At 42.0% G+C, this 14935-nt stretch overlaps 1 protein-coding gene and 25 non-coding genes across 26 annotated transcripts; all 26 read right to left on the bottom strand.

Annotated features, from left to right (window-relative positions):
• Window positions 1–94: 94 nt before the first annotated feature.
• On the bottom strand, window positions 95–168 carry trnan-guu (transfer RNA asparagine (anticodon GUU)). The gene has a single exon. It is a non-coding gene; the product is annotated as a tRNA-Asn (tRNA).
• A 256-nt stretch (window positions 169–424) lies between these two features.
• On the bottom strand, window positions 425–498 carry trnan-guu (transfer RNA asparagine (anticodon GUU)). The gene has a single exon. It is a non-coding gene; the product is annotated as a tRNA-Asn (tRNA).
• Window positions 499–752: 254 nt separating this feature from the next.
• On the bottom strand, window positions 753–826 carry trnan-guu (transfer RNA asparagine (anticodon GUU)). Its single transcript has one exon. It is a non-coding gene; the product is annotated as a tRNA-Asn (tRNA).
• A 250-nt stretch (window positions 827–1076) lies between these two features.
• On the bottom strand, window positions 1077–1150 carry trnan-guu (transfer RNA asparagine (anticodon GUU)). The gene has a single exon. It is a non-coding gene; the product is annotated as a tRNA-Asn (tRNA).
• A 256-nt stretch (window positions 1151–1406) lies between these two features.
• trnan-guu (transfer RNA asparagine (anticodon GUU)) lies at window positions 1407–1480 on the bottom strand. Its single transcript has one exon. It is a non-coding gene; the product is annotated as a tRNA-Asn (tRNA).
• Window positions 1481–1736: 256 nt separating this feature from the next.
• trnan-guu (transfer RNA asparagine (anticodon GUU)) lies at window positions 1737–1810 on the bottom strand. Its single transcript has one exon. It is a non-coding gene; the product is annotated as a tRNA-Asn (tRNA).
• Window positions 1811–2064: 254 nt separating this feature from the next.
• On the bottom strand, window positions 2065–2138 carry trnan-guu (transfer RNA asparagine (anticodon GUU)). The gene has a single exon. It is a non-coding gene; the product is annotated as a tRNA-Asn (tRNA).
• Window positions 2139–2388: 250 nt separating this feature from the next.
• Window positions 2389–2462, bottom strand: trnan-guu (transfer RNA asparagine (anticodon GUU)). The gene has a single exon. It is a non-coding gene; the product is annotated as a tRNA-Asn (tRNA).
• Window positions 2463–2718: 256 nt separating this feature from the next.
• On the bottom strand, window positions 2719–2792 carry trnan-guu (transfer RNA asparagine (anticodon GUU)). The gene has a single exon. It is a non-coding gene; the product is annotated as a tRNA-Asn (tRNA).
• Window positions 2793–3048: 256 nt separating this feature from the next.
• On the bottom strand, window positions 3049–3122 carry trnan-guu (transfer RNA asparagine (anticodon GUU)). Its single transcript has one exon. It is a non-coding gene; the product is annotated as a tRNA-Asn (tRNA).
• A 254-nt stretch (window positions 3123–3376) lies between these two features.
• trnan-guu (transfer RNA asparagine (anticodon GUU)) lies at window positions 3377–3450 on the bottom strand. The gene has a single exon. It is a non-coding gene; the product is annotated as a tRNA-Asn (tRNA).
• Window positions 3451–3700: 250 nt separating this feature from the next.
• trnan-guu (transfer RNA asparagine (anticodon GUU)) lies at window positions 3701–3774 on the bottom strand. Its single transcript has one exon. It is a non-coding gene; the product is annotated as a tRNA-Asn (tRNA).
• A 256-nt stretch (window positions 3775–4030) lies between these two features.
• Window positions 4031–4104, bottom strand: trnan-guu (transfer RNA asparagine (anticodon GUU)). The gene has a single exon. It is a non-coding gene; the product is annotated as a tRNA-Asn (tRNA).
• A 256-nt stretch (window positions 4105–4360) lies between these two features.
• trnan-guu (transfer RNA asparagine (anticodon GUU)) lies at window positions 4361–4434 on the bottom strand. Its single transcript has one exon. It is a non-coding gene; the product is annotated as a tRNA-Asn (tRNA).
• A 254-nt stretch (window positions 4435–4688) lies between these two features.
• On the bottom strand, window positions 4689–4762 carry trnan-guu (transfer RNA asparagine (anticodon GUU)). Its single transcript has one exon. It is a non-coding gene; the product is annotated as a tRNA-Asn (tRNA).
• A 256-nt stretch (window positions 4763–5018) lies between these two features.
• On the bottom strand, window positions 5019–5092 carry trnan-guu (transfer RNA asparagine (anticodon GUU)). Its single transcript has one exon. It is a non-coding gene; the product is annotated as a tRNA-Asn (tRNA).
• A 256-nt stretch (window positions 5093–5348) lies between these two features.
• Window positions 5349–5422, bottom strand: trnan-guu (transfer RNA asparagine (anticodon GUU)). Its single transcript has one exon. It is a non-coding gene; the product is annotated as a tRNA-Asn (tRNA).
• Window positions 5423–5678: 256 nt separating this feature from the next.
• trnan-guu (transfer RNA asparagine (anticodon GUU)) lies at window positions 5679–5752 on the bottom strand. The gene has a single exon. It is a non-coding gene; the product is annotated as a tRNA-Asn (tRNA).
• A 254-nt stretch (window positions 5753–6006) lies between these two features.
• Window positions 6007–6080, bottom strand: trnan-guu (transfer RNA asparagine (anticodon GUU)). Its single transcript has one exon. It is a non-coding gene; the product is annotated as a tRNA-Asn (tRNA).
• Window positions 6081–6330: 250 nt separating this feature from the next.
• On the bottom strand, window positions 6331–6404 carry trnan-guu (transfer RNA asparagine (anticodon GUU)). Its single transcript has one exon. It is a non-coding gene; the product is annotated as a tRNA-Asn (tRNA).
• Window positions 6405–6654: 250 nt separating this feature from the next.
• trnan-guu (transfer RNA asparagine (anticodon GUU)) lies at window positions 6655–6728 on the bottom strand. Its single transcript has one exon. It is a non-coding gene; the product is annotated as a tRNA-Asn (tRNA).
• A 256-nt stretch (window positions 6729–6984) lies between these two features.
• Window positions 6985–7058, bottom strand: trnan-guu (transfer RNA asparagine (anticodon GUU)). The gene has a single exon. It is a non-coding gene; the product is annotated as a tRNA-Asn (tRNA).
• A 256-nt stretch (window positions 7059–7314) lies between these two features.
• On the bottom strand, window positions 7315–7388 carry trnan-guu (transfer RNA asparagine (anticodon GUU)). The gene has a single exon. It is a non-coding gene; the product is annotated as a tRNA-Asn (tRNA).
• A 590-nt stretch (window positions 7389–7978) lies between these two features.
• Window positions 7979–8052, bottom strand: trnan-guu (transfer RNA asparagine (anticodon GUU)). Its single transcript has one exon. It is a non-coding gene; the product is annotated as a tRNA-Asn (tRNA).
• A 256-nt stretch (window positions 8053–8308) lies between these two features.
• On the bottom strand, window positions 8309–8382 carry trnan-guu (transfer RNA asparagine (anticodon GUU)). Its single transcript has one exon. It is a non-coding gene; the product is annotated as a tRNA-Asn (tRNA).
• Window positions 8383–9273: 891 nt separating this feature from the next.
• On the bottom strand, window positions 9274–12117 carry LOC106912333 (uncharacterized). The gene is made up of 6 exons (XM_014979149.2): window positions 11992–12117; window positions 11552–11899; window positions 11153–11476; window positions 10363–10473; window positions 10250–10278; window positions 9274–10172 (listed from the first exon to the last, which is right to left on the bottom strand). The coding sequence occupies exons 1-6, from the start codon at window positions 12029–12031 to the stop codon at window positions 10053–10055; spliced, it is 972 nt and encodes a 323-aa protein (XP_014834635.2). The 5' UTR covers window positions 12032–12117; the 3' UTR covers window positions 9274–10052.
• Between the last annotated feature and the right edge of the window lie 2818 nt (window positions 12118–14935).

The raw sequence follows: 14935 nt of genomic DNA, 5'->3' as shown, positions 1-14935 counted from the left end.
AGACTTTCCAAAAGCGGTGGCCAAGAATTTTGGACATCGTCCAAGAGCTCCTCAAACTCAGAACATCCAGTGTTTCTTCTAGAATGAAGACATACGTCCCTGGGTGGGCTCGAACCACCAACCTTTCGGTTAACAGCCGAATGGGCTAACCAATTGCGGCACAGAGACGATGCACTGCTGAATATTGCTGCTCGCACTAGCGCCATGTCTCTTGTCAAAAATCCTGGCTTTGCAGTGCGTTGTTACCATAGGTCAAAATATCGAGCAATCCATAAGTTCCCTTCGGTCAAGGACTTTTTCATGCCTCGATTATTGACTGAAGTAAGACTTTCCAAAAGCGGCAGCCAAGAATTTTGGATATCGTCCAAGAACCAGTGCTCCTCAAACTCAGAACATCTGGCGTTTTTTCTAGAATGAAGATGTACGTTTCTGGGTGGGCTCGAACCACCAACCTTTCGGTTAACAGCCGAACACGCTAACCAATTGCGCCACAGAGACGATGCACTGATGAATATTGCTGCTCGCACTAGCGCCATGTCTCTCGTCAAAAATCCTGGCTTTGCATTGCATTGTTACCATAGGTCAAAATATCGAGCAAGCCATAAGTTCCCTTCGTTCAAGGACTTTTTCATGCCTCGATTATTGACTGAAGCAAGACTTTCCAAAAGCGGCGGCCAAGAATTTTGGACATCGTCCAAGAGCTCCTCAAACTCAGAACATCCAGTGTTTTTATTGTCTAGAATGAAGACGTACGTCCCTGGGTGGGCTCGAACCACCAACCTTTCGGTTAACAGCCGAACGCGCCAACCAATTGCGCCACAGAGACGATGCACTGCTGAGTATTGCTGCTCGCACTAGCGCCACGTCTCTCGTCAAAAATCCTGGCTTTGCATTGCATTGTTACTACAGGTCAAAATATCGAGCAATCCATAAGTTCCCTTCAGTCAAGGACTTTTTCATACCTCGATTATTGACTGAAGCAAGACTTTCCAAAAGCGGTGGCCAAGAATTTTGGACATCGTCCAAGAGCTCCTCAAACTCAGAACATCCAGTGTTTCTTCTAGAATGAAGACATACGTCCCTGGGTGGGCTCGAACCACCAACCTTTCGGTTAACAGCCGAATGGGCTAACCAATTGCGGCACAGAGACGATGCACTGCTGAATATTGCTGCTCGCACTAGCGCCATGTCTCTCGTCAAAAATCCTGGCTTTGCAGTGCGTTGTTACCATAGGTCAAAATATCGAGCAATCCATAAGTTCCCTTCGGTCAAGGACTTTTTCATGCCTCGATTATTGACTGAAGTAAGACTTTCCAAAAGTGGCAGCCAAGAATTTTGGATATCGTCCAAGAACCAGTGCTCCTCAAACTCAGAACATCCGGCGTTTTTTCTAGAATGAAGATGTATGTCTCTGGGTGGGCTCGAACCACCAACCTTTCGGTTAACAGCTGAACGCGCTAACCAATTGCGCCACAGAGACGATGCACTGATGAATATTGCTGCTCGCACTAGCACCATGTCTCTCGTCAAAAATCCTGGCTTTGCAGTGCGTTGTTACCATAGGTCAAAATATCGAGCAATCCATAAGTTCCCTTCGGTCAAGGACTTTTTCATGCCTCGATTATTGACTGAAGTAAGACTTTCCAAAAGCGGCAGCCAAGAATTTTGGATATCGTCCAAGAACCAGTGCTCCTCAAACTCAGAACATCCGGCGTTTTTTCTAGAATGAAGATGTACGTCTCTGGGTGGGCTCGAACCACCAACCTTTCGGTTAACAGCCGAACGCGCTAACCAATTGCGCCACAGAGACGATGCACTGATGAATATTGCTGCTCGCACTAGCGCCATGTCTCTCGTCAAAAATCCTGGCTTTGCATTGCATTGTTACCATAGGTCAAAATATCGAGCAAGCCATAAGTTCCCTTCTTTCAAGGACTTTTTCATGCCTCGATTATTGACTGAAGCAAGACTTTCCAAAAGCGGCGGCCAAGAATTTTGGACATCGTCCAAGAGCTCCTCAAACTCAGAACATCCAGTGTTTTTATTGTCTAGAATGAAGACGTACGTCCCTGGGTGGGCTCGAACCACCAACCTTTCGGTTAACAGCCGAACGCGCCAACCAATTGCGCCACAGAGACGATGCACTGCTGAGTATTGCTGCTCGCACTAGCGCCACGTCTCTCGTCAAAAATCCTGGCTTTGCATTGCATTGTTACTACAGGTCAAAATATCAAGCAATCCATAAGTTCCCTTCAGTCAAGGACTTTTTCATACCTCGATTATTGACTGAAGCAAGACTTTCCAAAAGCGGTGGCCAAGAATTTTGGACATCGTCCAAGAGCTCCTCAAACTCAGAACATCCAGTGTTTCTTCTAGAATGAAGACATACGTCCCTGGGTGGGCTTGAACCACCAACCTTTCGGTTAACAGCCGAATGGGCTAACCAATTGCGGCACAGAGACGATGCACTGCTGAATATTGCTGCTCGCACTAGCGCCATGTCTCTTGTCAAAAATCCTGGCTTTGCAGTGCGTTGTTACCATAGGTCAAAATATCGAGCAATCCATAAGTTCCCTTCGGTCAAGGACTTTTTCATGCCTCGATTATTGACTGAAGTAAGACTTTCCAAAAGCGGCAACCAAGAATTTTGGATATCGTCCAAGAACCAGTGCTCCTCAAACTCAGAACATCCGGCGTTTTTTCTAGAATGAAGATGTACGTCTCTGGGTGGGCTCGAACCACCAACCTTTCAGTTAACAGCCGAAAGGGCTAACCAATTGCGGCACAGAGACGATGCACTGCTGAATATTGCTGCTCGCACTAGCGCCATGTCTCTTGTCAAAAATCCTGGCTTTGCAGTGCGTTGTTACCATAGGTCAAAATATCGAGCAATCCATAAGTTCCCTTCGGTCAAGGACTTTTTCATGCCTCGATTATTGACTGAAGCAAGACTTTCCAAAAGCAGAGGCCAAGAATTTTGGATATTGTCCAAGAACCAGTGCTCCTCAAACTCAGAACATCCAGTGTTTCTTCTAGAATGAAGACATACGTCCCTGGGTGGGCTCGAACCACCAACCTTTCTGTTAACAGCCGAACGCGCTAACCAATTGCGCCACAGAGACGATGCTCTGCTGAATATTGCTACTCGCACTAGCGCCATGTCTCTCGTCAAAAATCCTGGCTTTGCATTGCATTGTTACCATAGGTCAAAATATCGAGCAAGCCATAAGTTCCCTTCGTTCAAGGACTTTTTCATGCCTCGATTATTGACTGAAGCAAGACTTTCCAAAAGCGGCGGCCAAGAATTTTGGACATCGTCCAAGAGCTCCTCAAACTCAGAACATCCAGTGTTTTTATTGTCTAGAATGAAGACGTACGTCCCTGGGTGGGCTCGAACCACCAACCTTTCGGTTAACAGCCGAACGCGCCAACCAATTGCGCCACAGAGACGATGCACTGCTGAGTATTGCTGCTCGCACTAGCGCCACGTCTCTCGTCAAAAATCCTGGCTTTGCATTGCATTGTTACTACAGGTCAAAATATCAAGCATTCCATAAGTTCCCTTCAGTCAAGGACTTTTTCATACCTCGATTATTGACTGAAGCAAGACTTTCCAAAAGCGGTGGCCAAGAATTTTGGACATCGTCCAAGAGCTCCTCAAACTCAGAACATCCAGTGTTTCTTCTAGAATGAAGACATACGTCCCTGGGTGGGCTCGAACCACCAACCTTTCGGTTAACAGCCGAATGGGCTAACCAATTGCGGCACAGAGACGATGCACTGCTGAATATTGCTGCTCGCACTAGCGCCATGTCTCTCGTCAAAAATCCTGGCTTTGCAGTGCGTTGTTACCATAGGTCAAAATATCGAGCAATCCATAAGTTCCCTTCGGTCAAGGACTTTTTCATGCCTCGATTATTGACTGAAGTAAGACTTTCCAAAAGCGGCAGCCAAGAATTTTGGATATCGTCCAAGAACCAGTGCTCCTCAAACTCAGAACATCCGGCGTTTTTTCTAGAATGAAGATGTATGTCTCTGGGTGGGCTCGAACCACCAACCTTTCGGTTAACAGCCGAACGCGCTAACCAATTGCGCCACAGAGACGATGCACTGATGAATATTGCTGCTCGCACTAGCACCATGTCTCTCGTCAAAAATCCTGGCTTTGCAGTGCGTTGTTACCATAGGTCAAAATATCGAGCAATCCATAAGTTCCCTTCGGTCAAGGACTTTTTCATGCCTCGATTATTGACTGAAGTAAGACTTTCCAAAAGCGGCAGCCAAGAATTTTGGATATCGTCCAAGAACCAGTGCTCCTCAAACTCAGAACATCCGGCGTTTTTTCTAGAATGAAGATGTACGTCTCTGGGTGGGCTCGAACCACCAACCTTTCGGTTAACAGCCGAACGCGCTAACCAATTGCGCCACAGAGACGATGCACTGATGAATATTGCTGCTCGCACTAGCGCCATGTCTCTCGTCAAAAATCCTGGCTTTGCATTGCATTGTTACCATAGGTCAAAATATCGAGCAAGCCATAAGTTCCCTTCTTTCAAGGACTTTTTCATGCCTCGATTATTGACTGAAGCAAGACTTTCCAAAAGCGGCGGCCAAGAATTTTGGACATCGTCCAAGAGCTCCTCAAACTCAGAACATCCAGTGTTTTTATTGTCTAGAATGAAGACGTACGTCCCTGGGTGGGCTCGAACCACCAACCTTTCGGTTAACAGCCGAACGCGCCAACCAATTGCGCCACAGAGACGATGCACTGCTGAGTATTGCTGCTCGCACTAGCGCCACGTCTCTCGTCAAAAATCCTGGCTTTGCATTGCATTGTTACTACAGGTCAAAATATCAAGCAATCCATAAGTTCCCTTCAGTCAAGGACTTTTTCATACCTCGATTATTGACTGAAGCAAGACTTTCCAAAAGCGGTGGCCAAGAATTTTGGACATCGTCCAAGAACCAGTGCTCCTCAAACTCAGAACATCCAGTGTTTCTTCTAGAATGAAGACATACGTCCCTGGGTGGGCTCGAACCACCAACCTTTCGGTTAACAGCTGAATGGGCTAACCAATTGCGGCACAGAGACGATGCACTGCTGAATATTGCTGCTCGCACTAGCGCCATGTCTCTCGTCAAAAATCCTGGCTTTGCAGTGCGTTGTTACCATAGGTCAAAATATCGAGCAATCCATAAGTTCCCTTCGGTCAAGGACTTTTTCATGCCTCGATTATTGACTGAAGTAAGACTTTCCAAAAGCGGCAGCCAAGAATTTTGGATATCGTCCAAGAACCAGTGCTCCTCAAACTCAGAACATCCGGCGTTTTTTCTAGAATGAAGATGTATGTCTCTGGGTGGGCTCGAACCACCAACCTTTCGGTTAACAGCCGAACGCGCTAACCAATTGCGCCACAGAGACGATGCACTGATGAATATTGCTGCTCGCACTAGCACCATGTCTCTCGTCAAAAATCCTGGCTTTGCAGTGCGTTGTTACCATAGGTCAAAATATCGAGCAATCCATAAGTTCCCTTCGGTCAAGGACTTTTTCATGCCTCGATTATTGACTGAAGTAAGACTTTCCAAAAGCGGCAGCCAAGAATTTTGGATATCGTCCAAGAACCAGTGCTCCTCAAACTCAGAACATCCGGCGTTTTTTCTAGAATGAAGATGTACGTCTCTGGGTGGGCTCGAACCACCAACCTTTCGGTTAACAGCCGAACGCGCTAACCAATTGCGCCACAGAGACGATGCCATGATGAATATTGCTGCTCGCACTAGCGCCATGTCTCTCGTCAAAAATCCTGGCTTTGCATTGCATTGTTACCATAGGTCAAAATATCGAGCAAGCCATAAGTTCCCTTCGTTCAAGGACTTTTTCATGCCTCGATTATTGACTGAAGCAAGACTTTCCAAAAGCGGCGGCCAAGAATTTTGGACATCGTCCAAGAGCTCCTCAAACTCAGAACATCCAGTGTTTTTATTGTCTAGAATGAAGACGTACGTCCGTGGGTGGGCTCGAACCACCAACCTTTCGGTTAACAGCCGAACGCGCCAACCAATTGCGCCACAGAGACGATGCACTGCTGAGTATTGCTGCTCGCACTAGTGCCACGTCTCTCGTCAAAAATCCTGGCTTTGCATTGCATTGTTACTACAGGTCAAAATATCAAGCAATCCATAAGTTCCCTTCAGTCAAGGACTTTTTCATACCTCGATTATTGACTGAAGCAAGACTTTCCAAAAGCGGTGGCCAAGAATTTTGGACATCGTCCAAGAGCTCCTCAAACTCAGAACATCCAGTGTTTCTTCTAGAATGAAGACATACGTCCCTGGGTGGGCTCGAACCACCAACCTTTCGGTTAACAGCCGAATGGGCTAACCAATTGCGGCACAGAGACGATGCACTGCTCAATATTGCTGCTCGCACTAGCGCCATGTCTCTCGTCAAAAATCCTGGCTTTGCAGTGCGTTGTTACCATAGGTCAAAATATCGAGCAATCCATAAGTTCCCTTCAGTCAAGGACTTTTTCATACCTCAATTATTGACTGAAGCAAGACTTTCCAAAAGCGGTGGCCAAGAATTTTGGACATCGTCCAAGAGCTCCTCAAACTCAGAACATCCAGTGTTTCTTCTAGAATGAAGACATACGTCCCTGGGTGGGCTCGAACCACCAACCTTTCGGTTAACAGCCGAATGCGCTAACCAATTGCGGCACAGAGACGATGCACTGCTGAATATTGCTGCTCGCACTAGCGCCATGTCTCTTGTCAAAAATCCTGGCTTTGCCGTGCGTTGTTACCATAGGTCAAAATATCGAGCAATCCATAAGTTCCCTTCGGTCAAGGACTTTTTCATGCCTCGATTATTGACTGAAGTAAGACTTTCCAAAAGTGGCAGCCAAGAATTTTGGATATCGTCCAAGAACCAGTGCTCCTCAAACTCAGAACATCCGGCGTTTTTTCTAGAATGAAGATGTACGTCTCTGGGTGGGCTCGAACCACCAACCTTTCGGTTAACAGCCGAACGCGCTAACCAATTGCGCCACAGAGACGATGCACTGATGAATATTGCTGCTCGCACTAGCGCCACGTCTCTCGTCAAAAATCCTGGCTTTGCATTTCATTGTTACCACAGGTCAAAATATTGAGCAATCCATAAGCTCCCTACGGTCAAGGACTTTTTCATGCCTCGATTATTGACTGAAGCAAGTCTTTCCGAAAGCGGCGGCCAAGAATTTTAGACATCGTCCAAGAACCAGTGCTCCTCAAACTCAGAACATCCAGTGTGTTTTCTAGAATGAAGACGTACGTCCCTGGGTGGGCTCAAACCACCAACCTTTCGGTTAACAGCCAAACGCGCTAACCAATTGCGCCACAGAAACCATGTACTGCTAAATGTCGCTACGAGAACAAATGCCACGTCTCTCGTCAAAAATCCTGGCTTCGCATCGCATTGTTACCACAGGTCAAAATATGGAGCAATCCATAAGTTCCCTTCGGTCAAGGACTTTTTCATGCCTCGATTATTGAGTGAAGCAAGACTTTCCAAAAGTGGCGGCCAAGAAATTTGGATATCGTCCAAGAACAAGTGCTCCTTAAACTCAGAACATCCATTGTTTTTATTGTCTAGAATGAAGACATACGTCCCTGTGTGGGCTCGAACCACCAACTTTTCGGTTAACAGCCGTACGCGCTCACCAATTGTGCCACAGAGACTATGCACTGCTGATTATCGCTACAAGAACAAATGCCACGTCTCTCGTGAAAAATCCTGGCTTTGCATCGCATTGTTACCACAGGTCAAAATATCGAGCAATCCATAAGTTCCATTCGGTCAAGGACTTTTTCATGCCTCGATCATTGACTGAAGCAAGTCTTTCCAAAAGCGGCAGCCAAGAATTTTGGATATTGTCCAAGAACCAGTACTCCCCAAACTCAGAACATACGTTGTTTTTTCTAGAATGAAGACGTACGTCTCTGGATGGACTCGATCCACCAACCTTTCAGTTAACAGCCGAACACGCTCACCGATTGCGCCACAGAGACGATGTACTACTGAATATTGCTGCTCGCACTAGCGCCACGTCTCTTGTCAAAAATCCTGGCTTTGCATTGCATTGTTACCACAGGTTAAAGGTCAAAATATCGAGGAATCTAAAAGTTCCCTTCGGTCAAGGACTTTTTCATGCCTCATTGATTGACTTAAGCAAGTTTTTCCAAAAGCAGCAGCCAAGAATTTTGTCCACCAATCAGTGCTCATCAACCTCAGAACATTTGTTTGCTTTTCTAGAACAAAGACCCACGTCCCTGGGTGGGCTCGAACCACCAACCTTTCGGTTAACAGCCGAATCCGCTAACCGATTGCGCCACAGAGACGATACTCTGCTAAATATTGCTGCTCGCACTAGCACCACGTCTCTCGTCAAAAATCCTGGCTTTTCATCGCATTGTTACCACAGGTCAAAGGTCAAAATATCGAGCAATCCAAAAGTTCCCTTCGGTCAAGGACGTTTTCATGCCTCGATTATTGACTGAAGCAATTCTTTCCAAAATTATTTAGTTTAAAAATATTCATTTATTTGTCCAATTCATTTATCATGGGATATGTCTGGATGATTTTAATACCTAATGTTACAAGAAGTATGAGTTGTTTGTGTAAAACAAATCACGTCCACTTTTTTTCTTTATGTTTCTATGTTATATTTAGCACTTTAATGTAATATTACCCACTCACACTTGTAATGACTCTATGGCTTTATATTATATATTTGATGCGTACAAACCATCATAATTTTTTCTTTGTAATAAAACGCAATAGTTGTATTTTACTGTTTTTGAATAAATATCAAGTTTACTCACAACAGATTATTCTACTTTTTGTTTATTTCATTCAGAAAAACGTATCTTGTCGATAAAGTAGTTTCTTCTGAGTAACTTTCAACTTCACAAACAGAATCCTTTAAAAGTAAATCTTTAGGAAGATTAGAAATATTTTTTTCACTCATCACCATTTTTTCATTTACTTTGTTTCCAAACCAGGGGTTTGCTGTGTTTCTACCTCAGCCTGGGAGCTTGGTTTGGGGAGGCCAAACTGAAATGGCATGCAATACTTTTTGCAAAATGTCAGAGTTTAGCAGCTTGTTGATTGTATAGAATTATACTGTGAAACCATACATTTAAAACAAAAGAATTTTACTTGTGGAATTAAAACAGTGTTAAAAAAATAATCAAATCTACTGTGTGTATATATTTAATGAAACGGTTAAATAAAAATCTATCAACAAGTGTTTATTGATCAAGCAACTTATAATAAATAAAGCAAATATTGGAGAACAAATAGCCTTCAAACTATCCAGTCAGACTGTTGTCAGACATCAAAAGTCAAAGTCTGGATCACGTTATTAGCTTAAGATGTATTGCAAACCCAATCCTCCACACTGCTTCTTTATCTGTGGTTGATTCTTAGCTCTCCTTCTTCTCCTTCCCATCTTCTATGCCTTTCTGTTCCTTCCCATCCATGTCTTCTCCTCCACAGCCTTACATTGCCTTGCATTATCCTGTTGCCTTTTTACATCTCCATGGCCACTTTTCACACTGTCCTTGGCTGATGCTTTGAGACAACAATGGTAAAACTTTATAGCACTTTCACAAATAAATCATAGTGTTAGAACACAAATATAATACAAAAAATCAACAGCAACACATGTTCAAGCAGGTTCTGAAGTATGGGCTTTAGTTTCCATAGAGATCCATGCATCCATTTGTCCATCCATCCATCTATTTTCTTACACCCTTATCCCATTGGGCTAAGGGAGCAAGAGGGCGTCCAGGGTGTCATACTGGACAGGTCGGCAGGCCATAACAGAGTTTCCATAGAGATTGCTATACAAATCAATCTTCCGTTCAGTTCTTCAATATTTAATTATTACCATCCCTGTGATATTCTCGATTTTTCAGTTGCTATCTTAGTCAGTTATGTCTTACTATTAACATTATTATACATTACTTAAAGACATATATTCAACAACCAAGATGGTTCTTGTTCTTCAGCTTCTAGTGTCAGAATAAACCACACTGTCCACAGTGCTGTACGTCACCGTGGACGATTGGCAATCGAAGCTTCGGTGGGGCGAAGACAAACTCGAATAGATGACGGATTCTGCAGTCTGTAAGAGGAGGCTGTATGAAATAATCATTTGAATTTACATATTTGCTGTGGCATAATATGAAAAGATGAACTCACCTGATCAACAAAAGATCTTTTCGGGGGCCCTGGAGAATGATTAAAAGTAAAACCTCTGATCAGCTCAATGCAAAAGTAACATTTATCTGATTTTTGTGCGTAGTTTTACATACCAGCAGATGCTTTCCTCCGGGATTTACAAAGCATCCAGGAAAGGAGGAGAATCGTGATTCCAAAAATGATGTTTGACGTCACCAGAACAACAACAGTTGGATTCAGTCCACCTTCAAACAGAAGGACACATAGAGAATAAATGTGCATTTAAATAAATCAGAACGTCATCAAAAAGGTAATATATTTCAGTCAGGGAAAATGTGTTGAAATAGTGTAAATTTTTAATACTCTCACACATTTTTAGTGAATTATGTTGTCATTCTGATTAATTACAGTAACTTTTGGTATCCTACGCTCAGTTGTAACTTCTCTCTACATCTCTTCAATGTGTTTTGCTTCTATGTTGCTTGTGAACTTTTTTTTTCTTCACCAGACTTTTCATCTTATTTAAATTTCAATTAACATGTTTTGATATAGACATGTGTGAACAGGCAACTAATTTACAATGATTAACTGTGACTTACCCTACTTACCCTTCTGTCAGTCACTTTCTGTTGGAAAACTGTTAAGTCAGCAATCTTTCATATGACTCATGTAGGTCATGATATGGACATAATATATTTTATGTTTCTTTTGTTTTTGTTTTATCAAAAATGTTATATGAATTATAACAATTTTTTGATTTTTTGATCTGTAAGCCATGATCATCAAATTCAATGTATATAAAGGCTTTGTGTGCAATAAATCTGTACATTTCATAGGTTGAGCCGAATTTTTATAATCTTGTTTTTATTATTGAACCGATTTGAAGTGCACTGCTAGATAGAAACCATTTAGTGACTCTCTTACTGTTAAAAACCATGGCCACATTTCCAAACTGTGTCTGTCCACACACGGTGGCGGCGCAGTAGTAGGTTCCACCTCCGTCAGAGTCGACGTCTCTGATGAAGAGCTTGTGCTCGCAGGTCATTTCTCCGCGCTCGGTCCTCCTACAGGAGTCGTCTGTTTTCCCAGACACGTGAATAACTTCTGGAGCGGAACGCTGAGAGGTTTTCAGCCACATGACCCCAGTGTCCTCTGCTGTGCACTGAGCGGCGTGGAAAGTACAGCTGAAAGGCACGGCGTCCTCTGACCAGACTAGCTGCTGGACATCAGAGTGGTTCAGCTTCACACCTTGGAGAAGAAATCAGATCTACTGTAATCAGAGAGCCAACTAAAACTAAATTGATATGAGAATAAACTGAATACCTTTTAGCATCAACAAGGTTCCTGACCCAAACTGAATGTCAGATAGCCGCAAAACTCCACAGAAGTACGTTCCAGCGTCATCCCAAGACGCTGCTGATATGGTCAGGTGATTATTGTTCCCAATGGAGTTTACTGAGTAGCGATGTTTCAGTTCATCATCACTAACTTCACTCCAATTGTAGCGAGAAGAATACGTTGCAACCACCTGCAATCTTCTGTCTGCTGTAAGTTTGTACCACACTCTGTCCTTAATTATACTCTTTATGAAGCATTCGATGGTCACTGATTCTCCGATCTTCAGCGTTTGTACAGAAACGGGCTGAGAGACGTCACTGAACTCTGCTTCACCTGCAACAAAACACACAGGAAATCATCACGTTTGTGCACACAGAAGGAGAAAAAAGATTTCCTTCAATCTACATTTTTTTGTTTGTACTCACACAAATAACACAGCAGGAGCACGGTTGCAAAGAAAACCATCTTCGCATCTGCTTCTGTACTTCCACTTATTTGCAGCAGTAAAGCCCAACTGAAGTGGCAGAAAATTACCAAGCGTAGACTTACCAACACCAGGCTGTTCTACATTCTGCCACATCTATCATCTCTGATTGGTTCATAAAATTTAGCACAGAAAAGCATGATTTGCTGATTCCTGAGGAAGCAACATAGTAAGAGAAAAAAAGTGGTTATTTAAAGCAGCTGAATGAGTCAGACTGTCGTGGGAGTTCTAGCCTTGTTTTGTCTTCCAGTAGTTAGGGCAGCAAAATGTGATGTTTATGGGTTTTAGTGTGAAACAAGCAAGCAAGAGAAATGACATAGAGTAGAAATTTTTATAATCAAAACTTCAATTATTTAACACTTCAGTTCAGTTCAGTTAATTATATAACAGTCACAATAAATATAAAGTACTATTTCTTTAAATTCTAATTGTACTTGGGGATTTCTTTTTTTTCAGTTTCTTAGTTTATCAAAACTTTGATTTTGGTTTCATCCAGTGGTGGAGAAAGTACTCAAAAATTTTACTTAAGTAAAAGTACAAATACACAGACAAACATGTACTCAAGTAAAAGGAAAACTGCCACATTAACATTTGTACTTAAGTAAAAGTAAAAAAAGTACTGGCTTTCAAAAATACTTAAGTATTAAAAGTAAAAGTACTTGTTGAATGCATAACCTAATCGCTAATATCATTAAGTGAACTGATCGTATTTAATTTTAATACATTAGAAATGTGCCATTTTAATGAACAATGCCACAGATAAAGCATGTTTTTATTATGTTTACTCTGTAACATAGTTTAGACTTAGATTTGTGATTCTATGCATCATAATTTCAGGGATGGAAACATCTTGTCTCCTGTCCTAACATAGCATGAACTTCATTAGTGGCATTTATTTTTAAAGAAATCCAACAGAAAGGGGATGGAAAGAAGGTGGGTTGGGGAGGACATAGAACCAAGGAGCCACGTAGCAGAGTTGTAGTCAAGACCAGCACCCGGCGCTACGTGACACAAAAAAATTAAGTTTTACCTATCAAAATTGCTTCTCAAATTGATCTGAAAGATCCACACTCCCATAAAACACCTAGATATTAAATACTTAAAGCTGAAATAAATTTAATCAGTAAAGATCCGTCCAGAAGAATCGGATCGTTGCTGAATATCATATCAATGCAGACTTTGGTCACAGCGTTGTTCCATATTTGCGACACCTCAGTCAACACCTCCACACAATAATTAAGCGCATGAGTGACAACTGTTTTTCATCGCCGATGCAACATATCGCTGTACAGCTAGCTTTGCTAGCATCACGTCCACAGATCTTACCTTGCAAGGGTTGTGAAAAATAAATGCTCCTAAAAATGAATCCCTGCCAGAAATGCATTACTTATTTGAGATGAGGTCAAAACTATTACTTTTCAAAGCATTAATAAATCAATCCTACGCTGCGCATTTACACAGGTAGCATAAAAATGGAGGACAGCTCAGGACTGATGCTACAGGCAGAGAGACATCTAGGACAGTAGGTGTCCTGAATAGATTATCTCCTCATCTGATCCCTGTGAAAGTCAAAACAGACGCTTATCTCCAAGCGTAGAGAAAACGCCTTCGACTCTTGGTGCTCCGCCTCCATTTTACTGATGTATTTGGCAGATTAGGTGAAAGCAACACAGTTTGGATTTTTGTTTAATCTGGAAACAGAGACATTAAGTGCTTCTAATCAATGTTAGCTTTGTCATATATTCTATGTTATTTACTCTCAATTAATAATTCAAATCAATCATTTTGTTGCATAATACTGCTGATACTTTCTTAATAATTAAGCATTAATAACAAAAAAGAAACCAGTAACTCTATGTATAGACCTTTTCAGGGTTATACATAAAGGATTGCTGACTCATTCTACAAACAGTGCAGAAGAAAGCACAAAGACTCTATTTCCATGCACTGAAAGCACTGGGAAGAGATATTCTCTCTGAGAAAAATAATTATCAGTCATAATTTGTAGCTTATGCTATAGTTGGATGGATTTATTGTGATAATTATCCAGTAAAGAAACAAACCTTTCCCTTCTCACACTGATACCAGCCTTCTCCTCATTGCGCTTCTACATTAGGTTTTCACATCCCTTTGTCAAATGGGATCAATAAAAACGACTTGCAAAAACAAATATTGCTACAAAAACTCATGGAGGAAAGGTAAGTTTATTTATATAGCATCATTCAAACGGAAATCAATTCAAAATGTTTTTCAGGATATCCAGGGTAATAATACATGAAAAAAAATGATAAGCTTAAAGGCATTGCATTAAAAGAATACTGTTAAAATACAGATATCAAAGACATAAAAAAAACAAATGTTCTTAAGTGGGACTGTTAGATCACTACACCAAAAATATTTTCAGCTCTGAATTAAAGGTTTCTGTACATCTAAGGTTTTCAAGAGGCAGGAGTTCATTCTGTAACCGATGATACTATTAAAGGTATTACAAAATGAAAACCTCATACCTCTAACTACAGACTCAGTACTACATCTTCAGAGATACACATACAAAAATGTCTACCTTCTAATATCTGTAGTAGACACATTCACTCCAGACTCCGTCCTTCTGTCTCATTGATCTGTTGGTTGCCACGGCTACAGCAATGCGATAGCTCTTTTCTCTGTTCTGCAAAAAAACAAAACAAAAAAAAAATGAAGTGTTTATAGTCATTGCAACATGCAGGAAAACTGTGACTGGATGAAGTTTAAATGTTAAAGGTTAATTCACCTTCACGTGAGCCGGCGGGCGCGTTGGTTGGGGCTCTGCTTGTGACAAAGGAAATGCTTGTTTGACGACAAAGCCAATTATTATTAATAAAAAAATCTTTAAGTAAAGTTAAAAA

Source organism: Poecilia mexicana, unplaced genomic scaffold, assembly GCF_051168715.1.
Source record: "Poecilia mexicana isolate PSO_F unplaced genomic scaffold, ASM5116871v1 scaffold_18, whole genome shotgun sequence".
Classification (NCBI taxonomy): Eukaryota; Metazoa; Chordata; class Actinopteri; order Cyprinodontiformes; family Poeciliidae; genus Poecilia; species Poecilia mexicana.
This window is presented reverse-complemented; position numbering and strand designations above follow the sequence as displayed.